General features: G+C 48.7%; 1 protein-coding gene across 7 annotated transcripts in view; it reads right to left on the reverse strand.

Moving 5' to 3' along the window:
* Nucleotides 1-25805, reverse strand: part of MAP7D2 (MAP7 domain containing 2) — a 131649-nt gene that overhangs the window by 46035 nt on the left and 59809 nt on the right. For 6 of the 7 annotated variants that reach the window (XM_066357187.1, XM_066357182.1, XM_066357181.1 and 3 more), the window contains exons 2-6: nucleotides 13281-13358; nucleotides 12074-12237; nucleotides 4039-4153; nucleotides 3083-3178; nucleotides 1782-1895 (exon numbers count right to left, since the gene is read on the reverse strand). In XM_066357187.1, the coding sequence (XP_066213284.1) occupies nucleotides 1782-1895; nucleotides 3083-3178; nucleotides 4039-4153; nucleotides 12074-12237; nucleotides 13281-13358 (567 nt within the window). The remainder of the gene's footprint in view (nucleotides 1-1781; nucleotides 1896-3082; nucleotides 3179-4038; nucleotides 4154-12073; nucleotides 12238-13280; nucleotides 13359-25805) is intronic. The other variant, XM_066357183.1, reaches the window with a different exon arrangement.

A 25805-nucleotide genomic window follows, 5' to 3' on the forward strand; every position in this document is an offset into this window, starting at 1 on the left:
CCACTTACTGACCAAGTAGAGCTAATATTGAAAATAAGATTACTTCTACAAAACCCTTGTTTTAGGTCTTCTGTTAAGAAATAGTTCATAATATACTGATTCTGTTAGTGTGTAAATATGCACCCTTTTATATTTTCTCCGTGTAAAGAAGGCCAAAATTAAAGTATAAAAAGAGCTAACTGATTATTAGCTTTAATGGAAGCAATGATATTCATAGGCCAAAATTCAGTGACTGAAATGTCATTCTGATGGTTTTGGAACGTATTATAAGGTAACGGATTAAGTTTTCCATTACTTTGTATTTTGAGGGTATGCAGTAGCCAATAAATAGCTTGGGAATTAATTTTCAATTTTTAATTCACAGATAGGTTAGCTGCAAATTAAATATAATAACCTACTGATATCTTTACATACTAATCAAAGCAAATATAAATTTAATATCAATTTGTAACCATGGGAATTCATGAAAATATATGGAAGACACTGATGGAATAGTTACACAGAGTAAAGGACATGTAGGTGTTTTCTCATCCAGCTCTTGATTAATTCAAGGGTTCCAGGGCTTACCCGTGAGCTACATCAGAGATCAGCCACACTGACATGGGTGGATCTCTGCCACACAGGACAGGCCTCTGTGCTGCAGGTGCAAGGTCCACGCCATTGAAAATCACCCAGGAAGACACATGGCTTCTTTAAAACCAAAAACATCCTTCTGTAGGCCCTTTGGGGAGGACTTGATGGTAAGTATTCCACTGGCCTAACACTTCTGCAGTAATGCTTTAAAAAAACACGTTTGATGCCTGGAGAACTTCCCTACTTTCTTTAACCTACATGCTCTGAAAGGTCTCAGTTCAGACTTTTGATGACTTATCTGAGCCTCCACTGGCACTCAGACAGTTTTATATCCATTTTGTTTCTGGCACTGGCACATGTCCTATACAGATCACCTCCCGCCTCAAAACAGAATGCCAGAAAAGGCCACCAAGCCTTTTCCCATTTTAAAGGCTTCTTATTGCCTGACCAGTGGTGGCACGCAGTGGATATAGCATCAACCTGGGAAGCTGAGGACCCAGATTCGAAACCCTGAGGTCGCCGGCTTGAGCGCGGGCTCACCAGCTTGAGCAAGAGGTCACTCGCTCTGCTGTGGCCTCCCGGTCAAGGCACATATGAGAAAGCAATCAATGAACAACTAAGGTGCCGCACCGAAGAATTGATGCTTCTCATCTCTCTCCCTTCCTGTCTGTCTGTCTGTCTCTCTCTCTCTCAAAAATTAAAAAATAAAAAAACACAAATAAATAAATAAAGGCTGCATACTGATTCTGAGTTTCCGTTTGTACAGGCCTATAAACCACAGGTAGTAGCAGATTCCCATTTTTTCACATGTCTAAGTCTCCCATGTACCTTTCTCATCAATTCTGCTGTTTCTGGCTAATCAATTGTGGCACATGAATAACAACTGGGCAGTTACTTTTCAAACGGTCACCGCTGCCCACTCTCCGATGAACTCGGGGCAGGAGAACTGCACGCACTGTGGAAGACGGAGCCGTCTCTCGCATGTGGGGAGAAACGCATTCGCTCCTGTCTTTATACAACCATGGCCTGGCTCTAAAGGGCAATGCCGCTGTTCAAAGTCTCGTCAGTGAGGCCCGTGGCTCTCACAGTCAGAACACAAGGTCAGCGTAATGGAGGTGTCTGCAGAAGGCTCTCACAAAGACCAACATTAAGACGCTCACACTAGAAAAGAGAAAAACTGAGAAGATCAGGTGTACGCGTTCACTTGCCTCGGTCTGGAGAATAAGGTATTGTTGCAGTGGATGTAGACAGGCGCTTGGTCATGGGAAGCTCTGTCTGCTTTGGCAAATTCGCAGTTGATATTGAATGCTTGTTGTCACATGCTGCAGAGAAATTCATTAAAGACATTGGTACCCATTCCACCATAGACTGAGAAACACACACCTCAGGGCTCCTTCTGTCCTCATCCACATGCTCTCTAAGCCACCATGACCCAGCAGGCTACTCCCAGAGTCCTCCTACCCACCAAGCCTATCTGGGAACGCCCAGGCCACAGCAGCCATCAGTCTGAAGCAAGATCTTCCACCTCTCGCCTCTGTCCTCTTCCATTTCATCCAACCTCACTCAACTGTTCAACTATAGCCATGCTCACCCCACCAGCAAATCACTATTTCCTTGGGGCCAGGGGCTTTTACTCAGTATATTCAGACCACGTGAAAACAACATGAGCCTGGACTCAGGGACAAATCACCACCAGAAAATGTTCTATGGTCTGAATGAATCTGCATGAGCTGAAACTGGACTTTTTATGAAGGTTATCGATGCTCAGGTTGGAGAGAGAGGTCATTTGTAAGGCAAGGAGCTCTAGTTAAAGCAGAACAACCCTTAGTTGTTGGGTTCTTTCTCTTCTCAGGAGATGAGGCCACAACAGCCCTTTTTCAACGGCTATGATTGCTTATGGTTAGGAATGTTAACATGTGGTCCCAGCCCTGGTGTTCTTAATTTCCAGGGAGCTAAGTCTTGCTAATTTTGTTCTTGATCTAGACCCTAAGAGTTTCCCAGGCCAATACACAAAGCAGAGAGCCTATCAGGGAGGTGAGATAAAGAACAGAGCCAATGAATCTCCTTGTTCTGATGCTCAGTGTTTGCACTGCTACCCCCCCTCGCCTGTCCAGCACCTGTGCAGAAATCCTTGCAACAACACACAGAACTCTGCGTGCCTAACCGGAGTGTACTAAAACACAATACTACTTATGCAAAAAAAAAATGAGGAGCAATGAGAGTGTGAAAGATCTGAATGCACAAAAGTCAAACGCTGGCATGGTTGGTGTTCAAGGCAGACGTTCGTGAGCGAAGGTGAAATGTGTCCAGGGCACTGGGGTGTGAGGCATGCACAGCTCCACAATGACAGGAACAGAAATACGAGCATGTCATTCACATCGCTAGAAAAAAGTTCTACGGGGTCAGGCCAAGAAATCAATGGCGAAAGCACTGGAGACAGACAGCGATGGAGGCGAGTGCTCAGAACAGTCATCACAAAGTGCCACAGCATGGTGACGCTCTGGTATACCGTTGACGGGCTCGGCGGCTGCGGCGGTCCCCGCGTCCGGAGGGAGGGTGCTGGCTGCTAAACCTAGAGGAGGGGGCGGCGTGCTTTCTGACTCACCTACACGGCAAAAATCAGAGCAAAGGAGGTAAAGGGAAAAGGCCCGCTTTCTAGTTGATTTAGTTTCTATTTAGGAAATTAGAAAGAATAACTGAAATGAATTGATTTCTCAAAACCAGGAAAAACGAAATATATTCACTGACAAAAGGATACATGCACAATACAGCAATATCAAGAAACTGTAATATAAATGTAAACCCGCCTGCTTTCAGAAAGAGCTAGTTGTACATTACCTGTATACTAGAATGACAAACAGTAAGACACTGAACAGGAGAAAGCCACCCAGACTACTAACAATGCATACATTAAAGACTGGAAAATGTAAAAATGACTACCAACTGAATAATGAAATAAATAAGTCATCTTGAAACAAAACTTAAAGAGGCACAAAAACTAATAACGAGGGGGGCCCCCTCTCCCGCTTTTTAGAGGGTAGCTGCCGCTCGCTCAGCCTTTGTGGGTCATGCTGCAGCGGTGACTCAGCCCACTGCCAATGACCTTCCCTGAAATCAGATTGTCCCCTGGTCTGCCACATGGATCTGGTTAACCAGACTCTGCTTTCATTTTCTCGGCTTTTCTTTTGCTGTGCCTCACAGCCCAGCTATGTATCAACTGCTGTTTGCTGGCAAAAAGAATGCACAGATCCCCTGCCTCACAGCCCAGCTATGTATCAACTGCTGTTTGCTGGCACAAAGAATGCACACATCCCCTTCACAAGAAACGTGTACACAGGAGGCTTGGCAGTTTGAAACATCACATCCAGATTGGTACAAAGCATCCCCCAAACCCAGCAGGCTGCAGCCCTGATGATCTCCCGCCTGCCCCGAGGCCCTGCAGTGCAGAGACAGCCCGAAACTCACCCTCTCGTACTCGGGTCCCGAAGGCCTGGGGCACTGCAACCAGCGAGCACAGTTTCTTCATCTCCAGCTGCTGGGAGCGTTCCAGGGACCTGCGTAGCATGGCCTCCAGCCGCTCCTGTACAGGTGGTGCAAGGAAGAGCAAAATTAACACCAGCCTGCGTGCCAGCAGCGAGCCACCAAGTGGGGCTCTGTGTTCTACGTCCCAAACCCGGCATCGCGCTCGCGGCCACACCAGCGCCTTCTCAGTGGCTGGGTAGTGACCAATTCAGCTTGTGGGATCCCAGCCCCAACACCTCGTCGCTGGAAGAGGCTGCTGCAGCCAGGCCCTGATTTGTTTAGGAACAACGCTAGACGAGCAGTAACTCCTTGAGGCCTGTCTCAAGTCCAGGTTTGCCCCGCCCAGTAGAAATGGAATTGTGCTCTAGAACCAACTGGACATTCTCTAGTTGAAATGCATAAAACATTTTGATTTGAGAACATTTAAATTAAAATGAAATATAATTTGCAGTTTATAGTCTTTTATTTTTTTTTGTATTTTTCTAAAGCTGGAAACGGGGAGGCAGTCAGACAGACTCCCACATGCACCAGACCGGGATCCACCCGGCATGCCCACCAGGGGGCGATGCTCTGCCCATCCGGGGCGTCACTCTGTTGCGACCAGAGCCACTCTAGCGCCTGGGGCTGAGGCCAAGGAGCCATCCCCAGCACCCGGGCCATCTTTTGCTCCAATGGAGCCTTGGCTGTGGGAGGGGAAGAGAGAGACAGAGAGGAAGAAAAGGGGGAGGGGTGGAGAAGCAGATGGGCGCCTCTCCTGTGTGCCCTGGCCGGGAATCAAACCCAGGACTTCTGCACGCCAGGCCGACGCTCTACCACTGAGCCAACCGGCCAGGGCTGCAGTTTATAGTCTTAAGTTTAATTTTTGGGGTGCTACACAACTATAAGATTTATTTTGCAAAGCCCTGTTTTCACCTTAGAATTTCTTAAAGGGGGATCCATTGTTTTCTACATTGTAACAGTTTGCTAGGGATGACCCTACACATTTCAAACTTGAAGAAAAACAAGAGTAGGGAACATTCTGTCCACAAAATAAAGTATCTATGCATTCTCACGAGTTAAATGGAAGGAGGGGAAGAGGAAGAACTAAACAGTTTTAGCCAGAAGAGAAAAAACAACCAGCCTTCTCCCTTAACAGGGCATTAATCAAAACATTCTCCTGTATCAACTCAATTGCCACCTTCATAAAGTTGGGCCTGCCGGCTGGTAAGTATTTCCCTGGCACTGGAGTTGCAATTCTTTGGTTGTTGTTGCTGCTGTTGTTGTTGCTTTAAGAGAGAAGAAGGGAGAGAGAGACAGGAACATTAATCTGTTCCTCTATGTGCCCGGACCGAGGATTGGACCGGCAACCTCTGTGCTTCGGGATCATGCTCTAACCCAGTGGTTGGCAAACTCATTAGTCAACAGAGCCAAATATCAATAGTACAACTATTGAAATTTCTTTTGAGAGCCAAATTTCTTAAACTTAAACTATATAGGGCCTGGCCTGTGGTGGCGCAGTGGATAAAGCGTCGACCTGAAATGCTGAGGTCGCCGGTTCAAAACCCTGGGCTTGCCTGGTCAGGGCACATATGGGAGTTGATGCTTCCAGCTCCTTCCCCCTGTCTCTCTCTCCTCCCTCTCTCTCTCTCTCTCTCTCTCTCTCTCTCTCTCTCTCTCTCTCTCTCTCCCCTCTCTAAAATGAATAAAATAAAAATTAAAAAAAAAAGATTTGTTTAAACTATATAGGGAGGTACATTCCTTATCGAGGTAGCACCCTCACGTGGTATTTTGTGGAAGAGCCACACTCAAGGGGCCAAAGAGCCGCATGTGGCTCCTGAGCTGTAGTTTGCCGACCAGGGTCTAACCGACCAAGCTATCTGGCCAGGGCAGGAGTTCCAGTTCAACACTCCCGCCCTGTTCCAGTGACTGCAAATACCAAAGCCTCTGCCTGCCTCCCCACGGAGAAGGCTGAAGCAAGGTCAACAGCTATGATGATCCCCTTGCACCCCTATAAAGACCCCCTGCAGTGCTCCCGAAACTGGGCCCATCCTAGCCGGACTCCAAAACAAAAAGATGCTCTTTATTCCTGGCTGAAATAAGCAAGCCAAATTAATGTAGAGTGGCAGTAACTGAGTAACCGTGAGGTAAGGATCAGAAAAGGGCACCCTCCTATCACTCAGTAACACAGAGAAGTCACTTCGGAGGTGCCTGGACCTGTCCTTTGTCTACACTGGAGGGATGAGTTGAGCATTCTCCACATCTTGGCCTCCTCTGCATGATTTCTCTCTGAATAACACTTTGCTAAGAGACAGGCCTCTCCAGGAACCTGAGAATAGGAAGGGAATGTTTTTCCTCCTACAAGTCTCAGATGCGGCCTGACCTGTGGTGGCGCAGTGGATAAAGCATCGACCTGGAATGCTGAGGTCACTGGTTCAAAACACTGGGTTTGTCCAGTCAAGGCACATATGAGAAGCAACTACGACGAGTTGATACTTCCTGCTTTTCACCTCCCTCCTTTCTCTCTTTTTTTCTCTATCTCCCTCCTGTAAGGTTGGTGGATAATGGGGAAAGGTCACGTGAGAAACCAGACCCAGGAACTTGGCTAGAGCTGCCCACATTCATGTGCACCAAAAGAAACTTCCTAGGAGTCCTTGGAAAAAGAGCGACTGTCAGCCAGTGAGACTTTGCCACGTCATATTAGCTCGACCACCCTAGATGGGACTCTTTAAATATCCCACATGCGGTTTCATCTGCGCGACTTCCCTGGCCCGTATCCCCCGGACCAGGGAACATCGTCTGGGAAGTGCTCTGTACTCAATAAAGCTTTGGCTTATCCACACTTTGTGGCTACACCCCTTCCTTCTTCCTCGGCGGGGAAAAATACCTTACACCTCCTCCCTAAAAATTAATAAGTAGAATCTTTCACAAACAATCTCAGACTTGAATTTGCTCTAGTTTCTGGCTGAGACTCTACAATCATGAGTGTGCATTTCCTAGCACTGTCCCATCCTCACAACCCTGGCCCACTAAATTCTGACAGCCAAACCCAACAGTCTGTCTGAGAGAAGGGAGGGGCATTAAGGGACTTGAACATCTTGACTATTTGACATCTTGACTATTTGTTCAAGACTGGGGCAAATGGTATTTCATTGTATGGATTTAACATATTTAAACAATGACCTCACTTAAGTGTTGAAACCTTGCACCCCAGAGTAAATTTAGCATGAAGTGGGTTATGGGAGAATTCTTACATGTCAGAAGGACCTCACAAGGCAGCGCCTAAGGAGACCAATGACAAGAAAGAACACTAGACTTTTCAGGCCAACCTTACCACCAAGCAGCTATCTAGGGACATAAATAGAAGGGAATGAACACCCAAAGCCAGACCTACTCTTAGATGGCTCAGTTACCTCTAGAAAAAACACCTCTCTCTCTAACCACAATCCACTAAGTGGCTCCAAATTCCACTATTAGAGATTCATTCCTTTCAACCATTGAGTAGGCTTATAAAAATGAAGCCAACACTGAGAGAAAACAAAATCACTTTATGTTACCACCTTTGGAAAGATGATAAAAAAGAGGCAGTAACTGAGCTCTATGGTAAGGGGATTTCTAGAACCCAAAGTTGTCAGAATGGGGTGATTCAAACATCAAAACAAAACCGGCTCGGTTCACTTTTCTTAGAGGTTTACATAGGTCAGTATTACCTGTAAGGTTGGTGGATAATGGGGGATGGTCACGTGGGGAACCCAGACCTGCGAACTTTGGCTAGGACTGCCTACAACCAAGCGCGCCAAAAGAGGCTTCACAGGAACCCTTTGGAAAAAAGCGACCATCTGCCAGCAAGTGAGATTTCACCACGTCATATTAGCTCGACTTCCCTAGAGGGACACTTTAAATATCTCCCACGAGGTTCACTCCTTGTGACTTCCTTGGCCTCCATCTTTCCTCGGGGCCAGGGAACCTCGCAGGGCGGGATGCGCTGTACTCAATAAAGCCTTTTGTTATTCCACACTTTGAGGCTCCGGCCCCTTCCTTACTTCTCCGCGGGGAAAAATACCTTACATTACCTAGTGTGTGTCTCTTTCGGTTCCTTCATGTGATAGAATGGAAAGAATCCTAGATTTGGAGTCAGGAGATACGAATTCAAATCCCACCTCCACCTGCCACTTTTTAACCCTATCACCTTGAGTTAGTTAATTGTGTAACATCCTTGGGCACGGTTTTCTCATCTATAAAATGGGAACATTACCTGTATCAGCAGACCACTCAAATCTACAAGATAATAACTCGCATAGTAAATCCTGAACCAATGTGAACTGAATCTGAATTTGAAGAGGAGGGCTGTCAACAAGGCAGTCTGAGCAGCCTGCCTCCGAGTTCCCCAGAGGGCTTGTTAGAACCCCAATGCTGGGCGCCATCCCGAGAGTTTCTGATTCCCTAGGTCTGGGATGGAAAATGCTGAGAATGTATACTTCTGACAAAGTCACAGGCCACGTGGGTGCGGCAGGTCCTGAAGTGCTGGTTAGAGGAAAGACCGAGCATGACAGAGCATTTGAGAAAGTTCAATCACATCAGAACAGCATTAATCAATACTAGAGCTGCATACCGCATACCTCAATTCCTGCCAAGCTCCGCTTCTCCCAACGACAGAGGATGGGGAAAGGACAAGGCAGATTCTTGTCCCTAGAGTGTCCTCTATTGTGTGGGGCTTAGTAGAAGGAAGGAGTGACACCTCACCTTTGACCCCTTGACCTTTGGCCCTAGAACTGCCTGGATGAATTCAGAGGAGAATCACGACCAGAGTGACCTGCTGAGCTGGCCTGGCAGTATAAACAACTCCAGCAGGGCCCGGCCTGGGCACTGCTCCGCAGACAGCCCGCAGGGCAGGAGGCCTGGTGGGCCTTTCCTAGCGCCCTCGCTACACGTGTACTGGAGAGGACAGTGTGGAGCGAGCCCTCACGTGGTCCTCCACAGAGGTCCATAGAGGGTCTTTCTCCAGACATCCGCCTCTGACCAGGAAGGCCATATAGTCACCATGGCCCCCCACCAGCCAATGCCTGTGAGATAGGCCAGCCCTCAGCTTAGTGAAGTTTTTGTTTAGGCTAAGTTCAGAAATTGGTTGTTTTTACACTCAGTTTGGTGAGTCTTGTTAGGTATCAATCAGTAACAGCAGGAGAAGTTGTGATGTGTCAGAACTTACAGAGAGGAAGCTGGTTTTTGAAAGAAGCCCTTCCTAGTGACCTGTTTAGCATAAGGAACATGGCATTTGCTCTGCCAGATCCTATTTCCGGAGCACAAGCCGGGAAGCTATCCTTCCCAATTGAAGCATGGGGGACTACACTGTGTGGTCAGCCCTAACCCAGGAAGGTGACAAGGGCCCTTTCTGGACGCTCGAACCTTGGGGCATGAGGGGGTTTGAGGGACAGGGAACCTGCAGGGGACACGGGACCGCCCTCCCCCAGGACAGCCCAACCGCCCTTCAGAACCAAACAGTTCTGCCAAGCTCGAGACGCCAAACGGGCTGCGGTGGAAGGGACCCCGCAGAGGCCTCGCCCTGTCTGCCAGAGACGGAACGTGACAGAAAGAACTAAACTCTGTCACCGACAAGCAAATGGAGACTCTCCACAGCCACGGGCCACGGCGGCAGCCCTCCCAGAGACCTCCAGTGGACCCTGGGGCCGTTTGCAGAGGGTTTCCTTAGGAAAGGGGCTCTCGGCGTGGGGACTTAGCCATTCTCTCCAAAAATCGCCCACGAGAATGCCGAACAGACCTCGGCACAGGCAGAGCCGAAGCCAACGTGGGCAGCAGGCCGGCCTGCATGTGCAGAGTACCCGGGCTCCACCAGGCTGTCCGGGGCCCTGAGGCTGGGAGCAGGTGGCAGAGGGAAGCTGCTGCTTCCCAGCGTTCCTCCCCAACTGAGGGAGGTCTGGCTCTCAGCCCCGCGTGCATGCCATGTCCTGTCTGGGGAGAAGCGGGAAACAGTGCGACTTGTGTTTGTGCTGCTGGGGGTCAGGCAGGATCCCCTGGTGCCCCCCATGACCACATTAGGAATGAAAGGGAGCGCACAAAGCAAAGTCAAAGTCAGCTGGATGCGAAACCACTAACGACTCAGCTGCATCAGGACCAGCCATCTGGCACGCCATTCCCTCATCTGCAAGAGCGGGGGGTTTGTGAGCTTGATTTAAAATGCCTCCCGCAGACCCCTGCGACACTCAGGTGTGTCAGAGGCTCAGGAAGTGTCTCCCACGACTGCACAGAAGCAAGAACCACATACTTGGTCTGGAATCAGCAATCCCGCAGGATGTCAGGAACCGAAATGGAGAGAGCGAGGAGCAAGGGGATGTGCTGTGAGTCAGGCAATGGAGGACAGGAAGAAAGCGGGCGAGACCAGGGACTCATGGCAAACACACACAGGCCGGCGAAGGACAGCTCTGTCCCGGGTTACTAAAGCAGCCTAGCGCTCTGTGGCTTTCTTCTAAGTCTGCACACGTTGAGCCCTAATCTTTTCCGTGTAGCTCCCTCTTGACCTTGCCTCAGCCAAGGTCAGCTGACATCACTGAACGGAACCAAACATTTCTGAGCATTACTCTGTGCTAGGTGCTTCGCTGGGAACTTCCGTACAAGTCACCTGCTATCTTTCCGGTGCCGACCTCTGTTTTGGGCTGAGGAGACTGAGTTAGAGGGTTAGGAGGGGCTCAGCTGCCTGGCGGTGGAGCTGGGACTTGCGTGGGGAGCAGAGGAAGCCTCACAGCGATCAGGCTGCAGTAAGTAACGGCGAACTGTGGCAAAGACCCTTGCTTCGGCCTTCATTTGCAAAGAGGAATCCCCATGTAAATGAATGCTTTGTGGGAAAGGTGAATGTAATTGTGTGTGTGCACGTGCATGTCCATGGTTTTTAAGTTAAAAAAGAGAAAGGGGCAAAGATATATCATGAGAAACCATTCCGAGATTTAAAAAATACTGAATTCAGAGAAACATTTCTGTATCCTATAATGCTGGCAATTACCAAACCTCTATGTTGTTCATACTAAATGATGAGTCATTATAACTTACGAAAAAAAATGATCATCACCTGATACAAGGCTATGACTATAGCCTTAAAATATGCTTGTTAAGAAAACCTATATCCCAGATATGCTTGTTAAATATACTTTCAAAGTTTAGTAATAAAGGACTCCATAGGGGTAATTATATTCCATCTCTTTTTAAAAGGGTAACTGGAGACAAAGAATAATTAAAAGCAAGGAACTGCATTAAAATGAAAATATATTAGCACCTTTGGATTTGAAGGCAGACTATTTGATTTTTCCAGCAGTGAGTAACAATAGGATCAAGTTCTCTCCCACCCTCACAGGCCTTCCTCGAGCCTCCTGTCTGCCCTGCAGGACTGGATCCCCAGAGGAACCCCCAGGGGAACCCCCAGAGGAACCTCCAGTGGAACCCCAGCAGAAACCCCAGTGGAACCCCCAGCGGAACCCCCAGTGGAACCCCAGGTCTACCTCACCTGACCCCTACCCAACATCCCCCCCGACTCCTAGAGTCACAGATGGCTATAGCCCTGAAAGAGGCCTGGGCGACTGCAAAATCCAACCCACTCACTTTAGAGACAAGCAATTCAAGGCCCAGAGAGGCCAAGTGGCTCGTCCAAGGTCCCAGAGCAAGTGAGCGGCTGAGCTGCATGGATAAGTCTCTGTTCCTAGTCTAGCCCTCTTCCACCATACAGTGTCGTGCTGCTGAGAGGCCGCACGGCGAACGCTCGGGAGAGGGCTAAGGAGCCGGCCACTCCTGTGCAGCAGACCTGGCAGGGGCGAACCGCTCGGGAGAGGGCTAAGGAGCCGGCCACTCCTGTGCAGCAGACCTGGCAGGGGCGAACCGCTCGGGAGAGGGCCAAGGAGCCGGCCACTCCTGTGCAGCAGACCTGGCAGGGCGCACGGGGCCCTGAGCGCCAAGCCCAGTGTGAGCTGCTCAGGGGGCGCGGGGGCGCCCGGGGCCTTACCCCGTCCTCACGGAGCTTCTGCCTCCTCTTCTCCTCCACGGCGGCCCTCTTCTCATCCTCCCGGCGCCGCTGCTCCTCGAGCTTCCGCCAGCGCTCCTCCAGTTGCTTTTCATACTGGAGCTTCGCTCTTTCCTGCTTCTCCAGGAGCTGCTGCTCCCGGGCGGCTAGGGGAAGAAAACAGCAGAGAGGGGGCATGAGCAGGGCGCCCTCCGCCACTGGGGTTGAGAGCAACAACGCAGAAGCAAGAGTGAGCCCGAAACAAGAGCCCGGTGAGAGCTCAGGCTGCAGGGACCGAGGGGCGGATCCGGCCCTCTGGCTCTCGCTGGCTGCCCCGAGCAGGCCGGCCACAGAACCTCCGCTCCGGCTTCCGCCGCTGTGACATGGGGATGGCGTGTTTGCAGCATCACAGTGCGGTGAAGACTCAGTGACACAATGCATGGAAAGTGTACAGTCAGTGCCCCCAAGACTACCATTGCTATCCTTAAGTAAGTCCGGTCACGCTGGGTAAACCGGACACTGGTTGAGAAATGAGAGTTGTAAGGGGTCCATTCATTCCAAACATGTTATCTGCGCATGCCCACACACCTGTCACTGAGCGAGTAAGATCGGCCTTCCTCACAAAACAATGCAGAAAGGGGCTTCAACTCCAACTGGCTGAGTCAGGGACAGGTTCCCTGGAGGAAGCAGTGCCTGAGCTGACCAGCAGGAGGCAGTCAAGGAGAACTTGAGAGCTCATTTGTCTCAATTCAGGGAGGAAGTCACTATCTACTTACCTCAGAGCATCCTGTGGGGACATGCCCTACTTATCCATCCACAGCTTTGCTTAGCCAGGTTCCCCACCTCAACACAGATAACGCCTCAACTGGCCCTTCTGGATGCCTGGGAGGGACAGCGCCCCGTGCACACCTGGGCGCAGGGCAGCAAGTGCCTCTGGTTCTCACTCTCCGTGCTCTGCCCAGCCCTAGAACACAGCCCGGAACACGGCCCAGGTGCAGTGTCCGCCGGGTGAGCAGGGAACTGTTCGGAGAGTCACAGGACTGTGAACGCGCCAGTCGCAGTGTGGGCTCGCCCTCCCCCCCGGTCTCCATGCTCATCTAACAGCTGCCTAGCTCTCTTCCAATTCAGCCACAGCTTTCTAAGGCTCTTCAGGGAAGAAACTGCACATCTCCACTTCCTTGAACCTCATCTGCCAAAGTGCACAACTTACCGATACACTTCGCCTTTTCTTCGCGTCTTTCTTTAGCGAGTCTTTGTCTTTCGTTGCATCTTAGAAACCCGCCCATGCCTATAAGAAAGAAAACGGAATGAAACACACTTCTTCACTCTTTCTATACCCACTGAGTGCCAGGGGCTGCTGGGTCCCCACCCTGGGTCAGGCGACATGTACACACTATTCATCACCATTGCTTCGTCCTCAGAGGCCCTATCCATCACTCCCACGACACACGGCCCACCACATACACGGCCTGCCCCGAGAGCTGAGGAGTAGCAGCCATGACTGCCACTCACCCACCAACATCAGCCCTGGAGAACCAAGCCCTTTGCCTAGTCTTCTGTCCCAGGCCTGGCCCTGCAGCGGTCAGAAAGTGTAGTAATTGACAGAGAGCCCTGGCATGTGCAGAAAAGCCCACCAGGCCTCCCCAGACTAGCCCCCAAGGGAGGGGAGAAGCAGGCAGGTGGACACGCTCATTACACAGACAGTGAACACTCTAGTGCCTGAAGGGTGCCAACAGCTGAGGGACACACACGAGCTCCGCTTGTGAACACTGAGAACCATGGGACTCGCTTGATTTTGGTTCTACGTTCACTCTGACGTTGAGTTTAGTATTTCAGAATCACAAGAAAGCAATATACTCCTGTTTGTCACTTAAATATCTACAACAGATAAAATGGAACAAATAGTGTCATTCCCTCCCCAAAAATGTCCAGGAAGCCTCCCAGAAGCTCCTCACCACCATTCATCTCATCTATCTTCTATAGAACGGTAACAAACTTGCTCAGAGATGAAATTCTCACTGTCCTTGTAGGATAGGAACTAATTTAGAGCATCATTGTCTCAATTAGTCATTTCTGACTATTTTTTATATAATGTTTCAACAAAACATTCACTCGCAATCAGCTTCAGTGTTAGCACAACCAACACTTCCCAGCTTGAGTCTACCTTTCCATAGTAACAGGACAGGCTGACGTCACAATGCCTGTTGCCATGGCAACCTGTGCCCCGCCCCTCTCATGAAGGTTTTTTTTTTTTTTTTTAGAAAATTAAACTTAATGGGGGTAGCATTGATCAATAAGAGTACATAGGTTTCAGGTAAACATTTCTATAGCATTTGAACTGTTGATTATGTTGTGTACCCATCACCCAAAGTCAGATCTTTTTCTGTCCCCTTATATTTGTCCCTCCTCTTTACTCCTAACACTGTCCAGGAGGCACCAAGAGGCCTGGATTGCAGAGCAGCAGGAAACAAGGACAGGAGTGGGTGAGAGAAACACTGGATTGTCAGGACTCCCACCTGCTGTTGCAGCCTGAATCACAGATAGGGGGAATCAATGCTCAGAGACAAGCACTAGAAAACCAAACCTGGACAAGTGCCACTCTCCATGTGTGGCTGCAGTCAACTCTTAATCGTTATGATGCTTACCAACATCATTTTCAAGCCCCCCCCAAATAAAAGAATTTCAAGGCCTGACTTCTCAGCTCATCACTGCAAGCTCCCCACAATCGAACCCCAAACCCTCTTGCCAGCTTGACCTCAGCACTGCCCTTTTCTCCCATACCCCTTCCAGCTACAAGCGCTTCTTCTCTCCCCGTCCTCTGCCTCTTTCAACCCCACCCACCTTCACGACCCCACAGGTCCCCACACCTCCACGCTCTGCTCCCCACAATGGAGGGAGCCTGTTCTCATTCTGCTTGGCTGTTGTGTTCTCCTCTCAGCCACCCAGCTCAGGCCACTGCCCCCTGCCCCTTGTGGCCCCCAGGACAGGCGCAATGCTCAAAGGCAGGTATATAGTCGGCAGAAGGGGAGCAGGGAGATAAAACCAGGTTTCCTTTTTTCTAAATTCATTCAGGCTTTTTTGTCTCTACTACAAGAATTTGATTAGTAAGACTATGTTCTGTGTAGAAAGCTACAAACAGAAGTCTAGGAGCCCTGGACAGATGCTTGTGCCCAAGGACATGCCTCTCTGTCTTGTCCATGCTAGCCCCAGGAGTTAATGGGCCTGCTCCATATCTAATGTAACGTCTAAGAACCACTGAAAGTGTTCTTTAAACAAAAGAAAGAAAGAGCCCTGGCAAGATAGCTCGGTTGGTTAGAACATTATCCTGAAGCTCAGAGGTTGCTGGTTTGGTCCCTGGTCAGGGCACATACAGGAGCAGCTCAATGTTCCTGTCTCTGTCTCTCCCCCTTCCTCTCTCTCTAATCAATAAAATAAACATTCAAAAGATTTATTGAGAGAAAGAAAGAAAAGAAAAGAGAGAGAGAGAAGAAAGGAAAGAAGGAAGGGAGGAAGGAGAGGGAGGGAGGGAGGGAGGGAGGGAGGGAGGGAGGGAGGGAGGGAGAGAGAGAGAGAGAGAGAGAGGGAAAGAGAGAAAGAAAGAAAGAAAGAAAGAAAGAAAGAAAGAAAGAAAGAAAGAAAGAGCCAGACATATTTGAAATTGACCACATTACCTTGAAACTTGACATATAGGGTACTGGCTGTTCCATGGACATACATGATCTTAGGTTGCCTCCTTGTGGGCCTTTGTAAGAGTTACAGTTTCAAGTGATTTGCTGGGAAATCTTCATCACCATGGTGATAGTTATCACCACTGTTTCATCATAAGAGGAGGTAACAACAGAGCAGTTACTGAGGATGAGTGTACTGTCTGGGTCTCTATCATGATCCTCATCTTATATGTACAGAAAGGAAGGCATGGAGGGTTCATTAACCTGTCTGAGGTCACACCAACAGAAGCGGAGAAGCTAGCCCTAGCCATGTAGCTCAGCTGGTTAGAGTGTCGTCCCAACAGGCCAAGGTTGTGGGTTCAATCCCCAGTCAGGGTACATACAATCAACCAATGGGAGACTGACGTCAGAGTAATGGCAGCATGAGAGATACTTCTGATCTCTCCCCTTAGAATTTCAACAAACTGAACTATAATGCAGCAAAGGAACCCCAGTATGGTGGTTCCTCAAAACATTTAGAATAGAACTACCATATGACCCAGCAATCTCTCTACTAGGTATCTACCCTAAGAGCTTGAAAACATTGCTACACAAAGACACATACGGCCCTGGCCGATTGGCTCAGTGGTAGAGCGTCGGCCTGGCATGCAGAAGTCCCGGGTTCGATTACCGGCCGGGGCACACAGGAGAAGCGCCCATCTGCTTCTCCACCCCTCCCCCTCTCCTTCCTCTCTGTCTCTCTCTTCCCCTCCCGCGGCGAGGCTCCATTGGAGCAAGGATGGCCCGAACGCTGAGAATGGCTCCTTGGCCTCTGCCTCAGGTGCTAGAGTGGCTCTGGTCGCAACAGAGCGACGCCCCGGAGGGGCAGAGCATCGCCCCCTGGTTGGCAGAGCGTCGCCCCTGGTGGGTGTGCCGGGTGGATCCCGGTCGGGTGCATGCGGGAGTCTGTCTGACTGTCTCTCCCCGTTTCCAGCTTCAGAAAAATACAAAAACAACAACAACAAAAAACCAAACAAACAAACAAAAAGAGACACATACACCGCCATGTTCATCACAGCATTATTCACAGAGGCCAAGACCTGGAAACCACCAAAGTGTCCCCTGATAGAGGATTGGATAAAGATGACGTGGTACATAGATACTATGGAATACAACTCAGCCATAAGAAATGATGACATGGTGACATTTACGACAGCACGGAAGGACCTGGAGAGTATTATACTGAGTGAAAACAGTCTATCAGAAAAAGCTAATAACTGTATGATTTCACACATAGGTGGGTTATGAAACTGAGACTCGTGAACACAGATATAAGTGAAGTAGTTACCAAGGGGAGGGGGATGCAGGGGAGGGGAGAGGAGGCATGGTAGGAAGGGTATACATGGCAGCCACAAGCCACGGGAGGCCATTTAAACTTAAGATGCTCAAAATTCAATGCAATTAAAAGCTCAGTTCCTCAGTCACACTGGGCACCTTTCAGGCATGCACTCACTAGCCACCTGAGGCTGCTGGCTCCCGTGCCGAACAGCACTGAAGGAGTGGCCTGGTGGCTCGGCTCCATCTTCTCTCCCTTCGCATGGAGCTGCTTTGGGGCACAGGTGCATAAGGAAGAGCTCAGAATTCACTCAGGTCTGAGTTTTGCTGAGTGAGCAAGGCTGGAGGAGGGCCTCGCGCTTCCACCTAGCATCTGCTTCTCCTGATTAAAAGAACCGTCAGCACTCCAACAATAAGGGAAACACACAAACAAACAAGCAGGACCACACAAAACTAAAAAAGCTTCTGCACAGCCAAGGAAACCATCAACAAAACAAAAAGGCAACCAACGTATGGGAAAAGACATTTGCAAATGATCTTTTTCTTTCTTTTTGTGTTCAGTGAGAGGAGGGAAGACGGACTCCCACATGCACTCCAACTGGGATCTACCCAGCAAGCTGATTAGGGGGAGATGCTCTGCCCATCTGGAGTGTTGCTTCATTGTTCAGCAACCGAGCTCTTCTTAGCATCTGAGGTGGAGGCCATGGAGCCATCCTCAGCACCTGGGGCCAGCTCGCTCTAATTGAGCCATGGCTGCAGGAGGGAAAGAGAGAGAGAGAGAAAGAGAGAGATAGAAAGGAGAGGGGGGATGGGTGGAGAAACAGATGGGCACTTCTCCTCTGTGCCCTGACTGGGAATCAAACCTGGGACATTCACACGCCAGGCCAACACTCTACCACTGAGCCAAACGGCTAGGGCCACAAATGATACTTTCTATAAGTGGTTAATATCCAAAATTTATAAAGAATTAAAACAACAGCAAAAAAACAAACCTGATTTTAAAATGACCAGATGATCTGAACAGACATTTTTCTAAGGAAAATATACAGATCAACAGGTCACAAAAAAAAAAAAAAAAAGTTCAATGTCACTAATTATGAGGGAAATGCAAATCAAAACCACAATAAGCTATCACCTCGTACCTGTTAGAATGGCTATTTTTTTAAATTATTATTTATTTATTTATTCATTTTAGAGAAGAGAGACAGAGAGAGAGAAAGAAGGGGGGAGGAGCAGGAAGCATCATATGTGCCTTGACCAGGCAAGCCCAGAGTTTTGAACCGGTGACCTCAGCGTTCCAGGTCGACGCTTTATCCACTGCGCCACCACAGGTCAGGCAAGAATGGCTATTATCAAAAAGGAAGGAAGTGTTGGAGAGGTTGTGGAGAAAAGAGAACTCTTGTGTATTGTTGCTGGGATTGTGAATTGGTTTAGCCATTATAAAAAATAGTATGGAGGCTCCTCAAAAAATTAAGAACAGATCCTGACTGGTGGTGGTGCAGTGGAGAGAGCATCAACCTGGGACACTGAAGACCCAGGTTTGAAACCCCAAGGTTGCCAGCTTGAGTGCAGGCTCATTGACATGATCCCATGGTCACTAGCTCAAGTCCAAAGGTCGTTGGCTTGAAGCCCAAGGTCTCTGGCTTGAGCAAGGGATCACTGACTCGGCTGTAACCCCCCGCCCCTCTCAAGGCACATATGAGAAGCAATCAGTGAACAACTAAGGTGACACAACTGTGAGTTCGTGCTTTTCAGCTCTTTCCCTTCCTGTCTCTCTTGCAATAAATATATATAATATATAAATATATTATATATATATTTTTTAAAGAATAGAACTACTGTATGATCTAGCAATCCTACTCCTGGGTATTTATCTAAAAAATATGAAAACACTAATTCAAAAAGATATATATGCACTCCTATGTTCATTGTAGCATTATTTATAATAGCCGAGATATGGAAACACCCTGAGTGTCCCTCAATAGATGAGTGGATAAAGAAGGTATTACATGCAATGGAATACTCCTCAGCCATAAATATGAAAAACTGCCATTTGTGACAGCATGGATAGAACTTGAGGGTATTATGCTAAGTAAATCAGGCAGAAAAGGATAAGAACAGTAAGATTGCATTCATATGTGGAATATAAAGCAAAAAAGAAATAATGAAAAGCAAAACAAAAAGAAACTCATAGACAGAGACAACAGATTGGTGGTTACTGGAAGGGAAGGGAAGGTAGAGAGAGGGCGAAATGGTAAAGGGGATCACTTACACCATGATGGATGGAAACTAGACTTTTGGTGATAAGCACACTACAGTGTATACAGATGTCAAATTACAATGTTGTACACCTGAAACCTACATAATGTTATTAACCAGTGTTACTTCAATTAAAAAAAAATAATTGTCAAGCAAACATTCCCAGGACATCCATTTGAAGAGAAGGCAAGTAATTAACTCACATCTCCAACTTCCACTTGTGACTCCTGATGACCTTCCAGGGGGCTCTGCTGAGAGACCCTGGGCTTATCCCTAGGGAAGAAGGGGTGTAGCACATGCTAGATAGCCCGTTTGTTATGGGACATGGACTTCACCTGTTGTTATCACCACAGCAACACAGCCGGAGGAATCAAGGTAGATGATCAACAGAGCCACAGCAAGTGACCTTAATACCTGAACACCAACACCACCAGGAGACGTCCTTTCAAGACAGTGTATTCATAAGTCAGTGCTGAGTTTGGTTCCAAAAGGTAGCCTTCCTTCTGTATGGCCCGAAGTCTTAAAGCATTTTGTTTTCCTACCTAATTGTCCTTCATCCCATTTATGTTATGTGTACATTTATTGTCTCTCTTTTATTAGACCAGACCCAGTTTTATTGTTGCGTCCCATAAGAACAGATGGAGAGGAGTGCTTGCCGGGGAAAGGGAAGAAGGCTACACAAGGGCATTGTGGCAGGTTCTTGTGGTGATGGGATGTCCTCTATATTGACTGCCCCAGTGTCAGCATCCTGGCTGTGACAGCATACTACAGGCCTGCAAGTTAGCACCAGTGAGGAAAACTGGGTACAGGGTCCTTGGGATCTTTGTGTACTATTGCTTACAATGGTATATGACTCTACAGTGACCTTAACATAAAGTTTAATTTCAAAAAAACTGCCCCAAGTCTCAAGCCCTGGGAGGAATTCAAAGACAAAGAGGGAGGAGAAGAGACGTCCCACCGAGGAGCACAAGGGGCACCCACGCCAGAGGCACCCCTGCCCCGTTCGGGTTTTGTTTGTTTGTTTTGTATTTTTCTGAAGTTGGAAACGGGGAGGCAGTCAGACAGACTCCCGCATGCGCCCAACCAGGATCCACCCGGCATGCCCACCAGGGGGCGATGCTCTGCCCATCTGGGGCGTCACTCTGTTGCATCCAGAGCCATTCTAGCGCCTGAGGCAGAGGCCATGGAGCCATCCTCAGCGCCCGGGCCATCTTTGCTCCAATGGAGCCTTGGCTGTGGGAGGGGAAGAGAGAGAGACAGAGAGGAAGGAGAGGGGGAGGGGTGGAGAAGCAGATGGGCGCTTCTCCTGTGTGCCCTGGCCGGGAATCGAACCCGGGACTCCTGCACGCCAGGCCGACGCTCTACCACTGAGCCAACCGGCCAAGGCCCCCACCCCATTCTTGATGCAGTTTTGCTTCCCAGGAGAACAGCATTCAGGCGATGGGCACTCTCCGGAAATGAGGGTCTTTGCCTGTGACTCATCCCTACAGGAAATGAGTGAAATGGGGATACTGAGCTGCTTAACAACCATTTTATGTTAACATAACAGCGTAAAATCCCATACCTCACTGATTTGCTCTTGCTTGGAATTCTGTTCGTTATCCTTGGGATGCAACAACACAATTTTAAAAACTAATTTTCAAAGGAATTTTATTAGCCTGAGGTACTCTCCCACTAGAATATTAATGAGATGATATTAGTTAATTATTCATGGTACTGGTAATAACCACTTACTGAAACATAAAGTTTTTCGGGGAAGCCAGCTGTGTTCGACTTTTAAAAAATTAATTGCATTAAATGAATTTTAAAGCACTCTTCCCAATCATACTCACATCCATGCAATGGCAATGTCCCAAAAAAAGAGAGGGGGCGGGGAGTGAAGAGCTCACCATCTGGGAAGTCAAATGCCAGCTGTGATGATCTGTCTCAGTACGGGGAAACCGCTGGTTCTCCAGGAGGCCACACAACGGAATCACCGGGGAGCTTGAAAACCTACTGGTACCCGCACCTCCCTCCCAGAGGCTGACCTAGTTGACACAGGTGTGGCCAGGACATTAGTATCTTCAAAGCTCCCATGTGACTCTAAGGTACAGCAGCAGCAGGACTGAGAACTGTCCTCTGCCTGCTCCTCCCACTGGGGTGTGTACCGAACTGCCTGGAGGGCTTCTACCTGCAGGCTGCTGGACGGCACCCCCCAGGGCTTCTGGAAGAGTTAACCCCACCTGTGACCTTCTTCCAAGTCCCCCAAGCTACTGGTTGTACATATCCAAATGAGCCTGGCCAGGTGGTGGAGCAGTGGATACAGCGATGACCTGGAGCACCAAGAACCCAGGTTCAAAACCCCGAGGTCCCTGGCTTGAGTGTGGGCTCAGCAGCTTGAGTACAGGGTTGCCAGCTTGAGTGTGGGATCATAGACATGACCCCATGGTCACTAGATTGAGCCCAAAGGTCACTGGCTTGAAGCCCAAAGGTCGCTGGCCTAAAGCCCAAAGTCACTGCCTTGAGCAAAGGGTAACTTGCTCTGCTGTGGCCCCCTGGTCAAGGCACAGATGAGAAAACAATCAATGAACAACTAAGGTGCTGCTACAAGTTGATGATTCTCATCTCTCTCCCTTCTTCTTTCTCTCTCATTAAAAGAAAATATCGGCCCTGGCCGGTTGGCTCAGCGGTAGAGCGTCGGCCTGGTGTGCGGGGGACCCGGGTTCGATTGCTGGCCAGGGCACATGGGAGAAGTGCCCATTTGCTTCTCCACCCCCCCTCCTTCCTCTCTGTCTCTCTCTTCCCCTCTTGCAGCCAAGGCTCCATTGGAGCAAAGATGGCCTGGGCGCTGGGGATGGCTCCTTGGCCTCTGCCCCAGGCGATAGAGCAGAGCATCGCCCCCTGGTGGGCAGAGCTTCGCCCCTGGTGGGCGTGCTGGGTGGGTCCCGGTCGGGTGCATGCGGGAGTCTGTCTGACTGTCTCTCCCCGTTTCCAGCTTCAGAAAAATACAAAAAAAAAAAAAAAAAAAAAGGAAATATCCTAATAATAGATCTGGTTCCAACAAAACATTTTTAAAATTAAATTTATTAGGATAACACACTGGCTAATAACATTATATAAATGTCAGGTATACAACTTTATGACATCTGTACACTATTGCATGCTCACCTCTCGATGGCTAGTGTTTTTCTGTCACCATATACTTCACCACCCTTCCCTTTGGTAACCACTATTCTGTTGTCTGTATTTATTTATTTTTTTGTTGTTTGTTGCTTTTTGTTTTATATCCCAAATATGAGTAAAACCATATGGTTCTTGTCCTCCAACTTTTTAAAATTTAATTTTAGAGAGAGAGCAAGAGAGAGAGAAACATCAACTTGTCATTCCACTTATTTATGCATTCATTGGTTGATTCTTTTTTTTTTTTTTTTTTAATTTTTCTGAAGCTGGAAACGGGGAGGCAGTCAGACAGACTCCCGCATGCGCCTGACTGAGATCCACCTGGCACGCCCACCAGGGGGCGATGCTCTGCCCCTCCGGGGCGTCGCTCTGTCGCGACCAGAGCCACTCTAGCGCCTGGGGCAGAGGCCAAGGAGCCATCCCCAGCGCCAGGGCCATCTTTTGCTCCAATGGAGCCTCGGCTGCTGAGGGGAAGAGAGAGACAGAGAGGAAGGAGAGGGGGAGGGGTGGAGAAGCAGATGGGCGCCTCTCCTGAGTGCCCTGGCCGGGAATCGAACCCGGGACTTCTGCACGCCAGGCCGACGCTCTACCACTGAGCCAACCGGCCAGGGCCCATTGGTTGATTCTTGTATGTGCCCCGACTGGGGATCAAACCTGCAATCTTGGTGTATCAGGATGATGCTCTAACTAACTGAGCTACCTGGCCAGGGCTGACTTATTTCACTTCACATAGTACTCTCAAGATCCATCCATGTTGTAGCAAATGGCAATATTTCATCTTTTTTAAGGCTGAGTCGTATTCCATTACATATACATACCATATCTTCTTTGTCCAATCCTCTGGGGAAGGACACTTGGCTTGTCTCCACGTTTTGGCTTTTGTGACTAACGCTGCAATGTATATAGCGATGCATGTATCTCTAAGAATAACTCTTCAAATTTTTCAGGTAGATACCCAGAGAGGGATTGCTGGATCATATGATAGCTCAATTTTTTTATTTTTTGAGGACCCTCCACACTGTTTTCCATAGTGGCTGTACCAGTTTACAATCCCATAAGCAGTGTTGGAGGGTTCCTTTTTCTCTACAGCCTCTCCAACACTTGCTATTTCTTGTCTTACTGATAACAGCCATTCTAACAGGTGTGAGGTAGTAGTTCACTGTGGTTTTGATTTGCATTTCCCTTATGCTGATGATCCAACAAAGCATTTTTAATAGAACGCAAAGGTATGTGTCTTTACCACACATTCTCAAGAGCTCTGTTATTATACTTTATAAAACGGGGGAGCAAAAAATGAATGTTGGCACCTGACCAGGTGGTGGCACAGTGGATAGAACATCAGACTGGGACGCGGAGGACGCAGGTTTAAATCCCTGAGGTCTCCGGCCTGAGCATGGGCTCATCCGGCTTAAGCACGGGCTCACCAGTTTGAGCTCCGGGTTGCCAGCTTGAGCGTGGGATCATAGACATGACCCCATGGTTGCTGGCTTGAGCACGGGGTCACTTGCTCTGCTGTATCCCCCTAAGCAGGCACATATGAGAAAACAGTCAATGAAAACTAAGGTGTCACAACAAAGAATTGATGCTTCTCATCTCTCTCCCTTCCTGTCTGTCTGTCCCTATCTGTCCCTCTCTCTGACTATCACACACAGGAAAAAAAGATTGTTGCCAAATTAAAAGAAAAATAAATCTGTTGCTATGTGTTAAAAGGGGGAGGGGATAAAACACTGCCAATAAATGATAATTTATTATGATAAATAGCTATTGTGATTACATGGAATTATGTATGTGTAGAACTTCCCATTATGAAAAATGCTCATTAAATGTTAGTGACCATTATTTTTAGGGGGGGAGGTCATTTATTTTGAGATTAAAGAAACAAAGTCTCAAAAAACTCAAGTGAGCCCTGGCCGGTTGGCTCAGCGGTAGAGCGTCGGCCTAGCGTGTGGAGAACCCGGGTTCGATTCCCGGCCAGGGCACACAGGAGAAGCGCCCATTTGCTTCTCCACCCCTCTGCCGCGCTTTCCTCTCTGTCTCTCTCTACCCTCCCACAGCCAAGGCTCCATTGGAGCAAAGATGGCCCGGGTGCTGGGGATGGCTCTGTGGCCTCTGCCTCAGGCGCTAGAGTGGCTCTGGTCGCAACATGGCGACGCCCAGGATGGGCAGAGCATCGCCCCCTGGTGGGCAGAGCGTCGCCCCTGGTGGGCGTGCCGGGTGGATCCCGGTCGGGCGCATGCGGGAGTCTGTCTGACTGTCTCTCCCTGTTTCCAGCTTCAGAAAAATGAAAAAACAAAACAAAACAAAACAAAAAAAAAACCCTCAAGTGACACAGCCAATGTAATATTCAGTGGAAAAGACTCTCAGTATCTCTCTGACCCTTTACTCTGTTGTGATTTCTCCTAGATTCTGCTGCTGTCCTGGAGGAAGGGAAGGCAGGATCAGATTCAGATCAATGAAAGGCAGAAAAGTAGAAATTTCAGGAAGGTAATGGTATATGCAAAAATACACTAGGGAATAATAGTCAAAGTCTGAGATCTGGCTGAACGGTAGGAACTGAAATCAAGTGACCAAATCCAGAAGCTTTTTCATCTTTGCATGTAAGTATACTGTTTTTGTTCAGAAAGCATTACATATTCTTGTGTCATATTTTTCCTTTTTTTAATTTAAGTGAGAGGAGGGGAGACAGACAGACTCCCACATGTGCCCTGACTGGGATCCACCCAGCAACCCCCATCTTGGGCTGATGCTTGCAACTGAGCTACTTTTAGCACCTGGGCTGGAGGTTCCACGGAGCCATCCTCAGTGCCCATACACTTGAATCAATTGAGCCACGGCTGCAGGAGGGGAAGAGAGAGAGAGAAGGAGGGCGGGAGGGAGAGAGAGAGTGAAGGGGAAGGGAGGGAGAAGCAGACGGTCACGTCTCCTGTGTGCCTTGACCAGGAATTGAACCTGGGATATCCAAACGCCAGGCCAATGCTCTACCACCGAGCCAACTGGCCGAGACCTTTTTCTTTTTTAATTTTTACTTACTGATTTTAGAGAGAAAGGAAGGGAGAGAGAGAGAGGAATATCAATCTGTTCCTATTTAAGTCCTGACCAGGTATTGAACCAGCAACCTCTGCACTTCAGGACTATGCTCTAACCAACCGAGTTATCTGGCCAGGGCGACCTGTATCATGTTTTCAATTAAAATTTCAAAACCAGTTAGAATCCCCAAGGGTCAGTAAACATTCCATTTAAATACAGTATTTCCTGGTGGAGCTAAATCCCAGTTCCTAGCAGGTCCTGTCAGTGTCCACCCACACCTCCGATGCCCCCTTCACTGCACTGGACTG

The sequence above is a fragment of the Saccopteryx leptura genome, chromosome X, assembly GCF_036850995.1.
Source record: "Saccopteryx leptura isolate mSacLep1 chromosome X, mSacLep1_pri_phased_curated, whole genome shotgun sequence".
Classification (NCBI taxonomy): Eukaryota; Metazoa; Chordata; class Mammalia; order Chiroptera; family Emballonuridae; genus Saccopteryx; species Saccopteryx leptura.